The 6,000-nt window shown below is 42.1% G+C and overlaps 1 protein-coding gene across 3 annotated transcripts in view; it reads right to left on the bottom strand.

The window, feature by feature from the left end:
* Nucleotides 1-2,153: 2,153 nt before the first annotated feature.
* LOC139122883 (uncharacterized) overlaps nt 2,154-6,000 on the bottom strand; it is a 103,099-nt gene continuing 99,252 nt past the window's right edge. For all 3 annotated transcript variants that reach the window (XM_070688718.1, XM_070688719.1, XM_070688720.1), the window contains 2 exons: nt 5,605-5,706; nt 2,154-5,039 (listed from right to left, as the gene is read on the bottom strand). In XM_070688718.1, the coding sequence (XP_070544819.1) occupies nt 3,463-5,039; nt 5,605-5,706 (1,679 nt within the window). In that variant the 3' untranslated portion in view covers nt 2,154-3,462. The remainder of the gene's footprint in view (nt 5,040-5,604; nt 5,707-6,000) is intronic.

The raw sequence follows: 6,000 nt of genomic DNA, 5'->3' as shown, positions 1-6,000 counted from the left end.
GCAGTTCATTGTAAGAGACCTCAGGAAAACCCCTTGGGTTGGTATCCAAATGTTTGTACGCACGAAACTTCCATGGTGCCCGTCAAAGCATACCCCTGTGGAAGGTTTAAATCTCGCCCAACGACCTGACACGTTAAAACGCAGATAATACAAAACCAGTGATACAGCTAGCGCCTAACTGTACGAACACAATGCATTTTGGCAAAAGGGAAGCATTTATCTGCGAACTTTTTTTCGTGTATTACTATAAATGGCGCTTTGTGACATCATCAACGCAATATTCATGTCGCCGCAATGCTTATCCAACCTATGGAGACAGCTGCCTTCGTGTACAGCGGGCATATCCCACAAAAGTCACCGCGGAATGTAGTCAACTCCTCAATCCGTCGGGGTCCACAAACACGTGAGATATTTATCCCGATCAGAATACAACACATTTTATTAATACATGTTTTACTGATTGTGGAAATATGCCATGAACACAGCAAAGCGGGCTTTCGCAACAAATCTATGAAGTTGGCGTTGATTGAATCTCTAATCTCCGCCCAGGGACGGAATCTTGTCCCAAGGGACGCATTAGACAAATTGCCTTTGATATGCAATGATTCGTGCTCTAAGATGACCTTGTCATTGCTCCCGAGGGGGTAGGGAGAACTCTAGCTCATTCTCCAACAGATGATCGTATATTCAATGCAACGCCACGAAATGAGAGTTTCGAGAACGTAAACCGGTGAAAATCAAGCATTCGCGTTGATCAAGATCACACAGAAGTATTAAAACTGTTTAATCCCGGCAACTATAGCCGTGAACCACTGGTTCACTGCCACAATGAGGACAGCTCACTGTCGTTGGAAAAAAAACATTGGCAACTACTATACTTATTGCCTCTGCAGTGTGGAAAAGATCTCGATCTTGGAAAACGTTTATTTGAAGCGTACTAAAACATTAAAACAACTTGCATGCAAACTCAGTCTTCTACCATCTTAGAAAAATAGATGGCGCACTATGCCCAGACATTAGCCAGGTGAGTCACCTAAAATACTGCGAGTCCGGAAGAGGTTTTTTTTCAACAATTATTATGGAAGTTTTGAACCGAAGCTAACCTAACAAACCCTCATAGAACCGAATTTTGCACACTCCATTCGTAGAAGGAAATGTCTGCATGTTCCATTTTTAATACCAATCAACATGGATACACAGTCTGTTCAGGAAACATGAACTTCATATTGTTCATTTCCCTATGAGACCGTCCAACGTAAACTTATAAATAGTAATTTCATCACTCCTTACAACACAGGTAGCAACATTTGCGGCAAGCGAAACAAAATTTTAATTTGGACTTTCTCGACATAATTCAGACTTTTTGCGCGTGCTCCATTTCACAAAATACAACAAAGAAACAAAAAGAGAAAGCTACGTCATGACATGTTTTGGTCGTTGAAAAATCGTCTCCTCTCACATACCAAACACGGGAGACATTTAATTATACTACTATTACCCTGCGTATAACTACAAATATAATCCACCAGCTCTCTCAGATTTCAAGAGAAAATTGAAACAGACTGTGAAATCGATTTATGAATATTATGTCTATAATTATCATTATGGTCGTCTACATGCTAATTAGCAGGATTTGTGATCATCTTTCGAATATTCGAATACTCAGAATATCCATCTATGATGTTTATATACATACATACATATACATTATTGCTATTTACTTTTGATTGTACCTTGTAAGTAATAGGCAACTGCATCAGGGTTTCTGCTTGTTGAGGTGCGAAGTGCTTGGCTAAACCAGATTATAGTATTTGTAAAAAAAGGATATTTTCTGGCACAAAACTTTGTGAGCTCTTAGGTGTAAGATCAGTAATGTGTGTGTTTTACGTCCCTATAAAAATTTGCCTCCACTTGATCTGATGGCAAATTGCAATCTTGTTTTTGTTTTAATTTTATAAGCAAGGTAGAAGACAGCTTCATCTGATATTGACAGTAAACTGTCGACCAAATGCTAAGACCTCGATAACTTACTTGGTATAGAACGAGTCTCAAGCAATGAAAGATGTCGAAAACAAAGGAAAATTTTGTCAATGGCTTTTGTTAATACACAGGCAAAGATGTGAGACAGATGTCTTACAACTGTCTGCACCCTCTTTCATAATATGATCGTGTTTTATTTCTCCATCTATCTGATGCAGAGTTTGAAAGCTCATACAAACACCTGATTTCCTTACATTAAAATGGTAAAAATAAATGTTACAGTAACGCTAGAGCTTTAACGGAGTATAGAACATCGGAAAATGGTCGGTAAGTCAGACAACGACGATAACCTCACCACCGTTTTGGCAATTTTCTGTGTGCTCTCCAAAACTCCTGATTTCCGAAATACGAATTCTCGCGAGATTTCATGTGCGCGCATGCGTAACGGAAAAAATGTAAGACAACAGATTGCGCAACGGAGAACAATGGTTCAAGGACCCGGAAAAGAACAGTCGGTGAATTGAAGAAGTATTTGGGGGATCTTAGTGTGAATAAATATCACTTTTGATGATCAATGCCCATATTTTCACCGTCTGACTAAATTTGTTTTCTTCATTAAACATGTATCACTGACCTTTCGAATAACTACATCTAACTCTGAAAAAAGCACCTGGTATAGACAGCGTACCTTGGCACCACTGGAAAACTTTAATATAATGATGAATATCATTTCGACCTTCCTTTGGATAATTGCTTGAGATGGAAAACATTGTTTGATTTTATGAAGAATACCTGCGACAGAGAAGAAAGTTGTGATCGTCATTTCCGTAAAAATGTGAAAGACTTGACAAAATACAAAAAAGGGGAAATATACAGTTTTTTACTTTTTTCGCGTCTCAAATCCTCGCAGTTGGCTTACGGTCTCTTTCTTGGAAAGTGCTGCCACTTGAGTCGAAAAAAGGGAAGAGTCCTATGCAAAACTTTAAGTACTCTTCGAACTAATAGTTATAAACTTTATTACAAGGATGGGAGTTTTGAAAGACGCGTTCAATACACAGGAGGTTGGTTATTTAATATTGAGGGTGAAAAGTTTGAAATCTGCTATATCCAATAGACTTCTGAGAATAAATATCACAGTTTTTTTTCTATAGGCGAGGTTTCAATACTTTACATTAAACAAAAGGTAATAGCAAATTTGTAATTCAAGAAGTTCGACTCGGCGATCAAACTTTTCCAACGTTAGGATGCAATTAAAGAGACGCTAAAAGGTACGAAGAGTGAAAATGGTTTGAAGACTTCACCGTGGAGAGAGAAAAAGTCCAAGCGTCCCCCTGTCTTGAACTTCTAATTGTAATACTTCAGGTAGAATGTATAGTTACAGTAAGTTCGTCTCAGTAAAAATGTTGGCATTTTCTATGAAAGACAGGAATTACCAATTGGTCGAGACTACAACACCAATGGAGTGTCATGGTCTAGGAGTCTTTAACACACGGTCTCTATGATTACATCGTCATCTCCGAAGGCACCAGAGTTCGGGTTCTCCAGCGTGGCGTCGTTCTTGGCAATGGTGACGATGTCATCGACAATTTTGGCACTGTCAGGCTCTTGAAGTTGCAAGCCGCGAGTCTGCTCGTGATCAGAAGAACTGCCATCCCGCGTGTCCACCAGACAGTCGTTGGAGGTTTGGACATCTTCGCCGCCATACAAAAGAGCTAGGCCGTCATAAACCGCATCCCGTGACCTGTCCGGGGTGGTGGTTCTGGAGATGCACATATGTGCTTCCGAGTCGGAAGCGTCGCTTTCGTGGTAGGGCATGTCAATCATAACACAGTGGTTTCTCCTCCGTGTGCGCGGTTTTGACGGAGGCGGCGTGTTCACAACGCGGCACTTGTCACTACTTTGAACACTTTCCCGTCCGGATTTATCACTGCCGCCGCTATCCGACGACTTGTCGGAGTCGGAGTCATATTCGGAGTCCGAAGCTTCATTTTCCGATGCACCGCTACTGGTCGACTTCCTGTGGACCGGCGCAAAACTCTCCGGATTCAACTGGGTTATGTCGGGTCTCAAATGCGTCGCTATTTTCCTTCTTCGCTTCTTCTTTCTCCGCTTTGCTTGCACTTTCATCCACTGTCGCGTTTTGTAGTAGTTCATCTTGGTGCCTATCATTCGTATCAGCTGCATCAGCTTGGCCGAGGCCAGACTGATGCACATCGACGTGTACGCAAGACCCAGCACGGCATACACAACCGTGCTGATCATCACCTCGTCTTTGTGCCGCGGAACGAAGTCCCCGAAGCCGATGGTGCTGAGCGTTATAAAGCAGAAATAAAAACTTTCGAAGAAGTTCCAATCCTCAACATTCGACTGTATCAGCGCGCCAAAAGCCACGTAGGAAACCAATAGCAGAAGACAAAACCAAATTGGAAAATTGACCTTGGCGATTTCTGATTCCTTGGAATTGTCCGCGCTTTCCTCGTCGTTATTATCATTTTCATTATCCTCTTCGCTTAGACCGCTAACATTACTCATTTCACGAGCGAAGGGTATGTTGCTCATGATACGAGTTTTTGGCGAATCGGGCCACCCGTCCGCCATTATCTGAGTTCTGCTTGTTCTAGCGAGCACCAACCGCCTCATTTCGTCCTGCGGATTTACATCGGCCAAGATGCCGGTCTTTCGCGGCCGTCTGCGATCAATGCCGATGGTACTAATTTCTCTTGTGCCGCTGCCGCCGCCGTCGCCGCCTTCGTCGTCGTCTGATCTATCATTGACGTTGGAGTATCCATCATGGCCGTCGACACGCCGCGCTCTCATTCGCTGTGGTGTGTTCGGCACGCTAGTGTTATTACCCAGGACTTGGTGCTCACCGATGCCGCTGTCCGAAAAGCTGTTGAAGTCGATAGCTATCGGGGCATCGATACCATCTTCGGCAGGCATTCGGTCGAGGACCACGCCTTCGTCTGAAGATTTCTTCTTCACATCTTTTCGTCTGTTCTTACCGCAGTGGTGGCTAACTATCACCGACAGTATCTTTCCCCATCTGGCCATCAGCGTACCTAAAAGAGAACATCAAACATTCTAAATTGTAAGATGGGCCGCAAAAGACCAATGCTTTCAGATTAAAAAAATATCTTCCAGCAAACTTAGCACAGGAATAAATGAAAGGTCTTATCTTAAAGGGGCAGGTTTTTATCGACTTTATCTCTGAACCAATTGACCAACTGTGCACAAGTTTCAAAACAGAACGAAGGGCTGAGGCACAAATGCGAGAGCCAGGGATCGAGAACTGGTACTTTAACCCTTTCACCACCATGGTTTGTCCCAAATCCATTGTTTTCTATGGTAAAGTTGGACCTGTATACAGGGAACTGGGGGTGAAAGGGTTAAAAGGGGGCGACAAATGATACGTTGCCACGCTTTTGACGCGACCCTATATTCAAATCCGCTTTTTTTTCCAAAACACCGTTATTCAAATTTGTATATTAGAGTCTAGTACTTCCAAGATGGATGAGGACCAACACCGCCGTAGCTGCAACAACTTGTATGACGTCACTCACAGTGGGCAACAGGATGATTTGTTTCTAGTCAGGAAGAAGACAACAGAAATCTCACGCTGCTTACCTATATCAGTGAGCACTAACAAATTCAATGGAATACCGATCATCGCAAAGAAGATGCAGAAAGCACGTCCTCCATTGGAAATGGGCGCAATACTGCCGTATCCTGGAGCAATATGAGAAGCAGATGAAATAAAATTAGATTATTTTCTAGAGAATGTCAAGGTCATCTTCTTTATGAAAACAATCTGGTTTACCAAGGGGTTTTCCTATTGTTATTAAAAATAGAGGCCCCTAAGATTACCTCTATTTGCAATTTTGTTTTGTATGGACCCAGAGTTTTTCAGTCTTACTAAATGGCTGATTGATACGCTGTCGATATCCTTTGAATGTTTCTTGTTGTATTTCATGAAAAATGTTGAAATCTTCTATATTGTGGTTACCATAGCAGCATAAATCA

Source organism: Ptychodera flava, chromosome 22, assembly GCF_041260155.1.
Source record: "Ptychodera flava strain L36383 chromosome 22, AS_Pfla_20210202, whole genome shotgun sequence".
Classification (NCBI taxonomy): Eukaryota; Metazoa; Hemichordata; class Enteropneusta; family Ptychoderidae; genus Ptychodera; species Ptychodera flava.
This window is presented reverse-complemented; position numbering and strand designations above follow the sequence as displayed.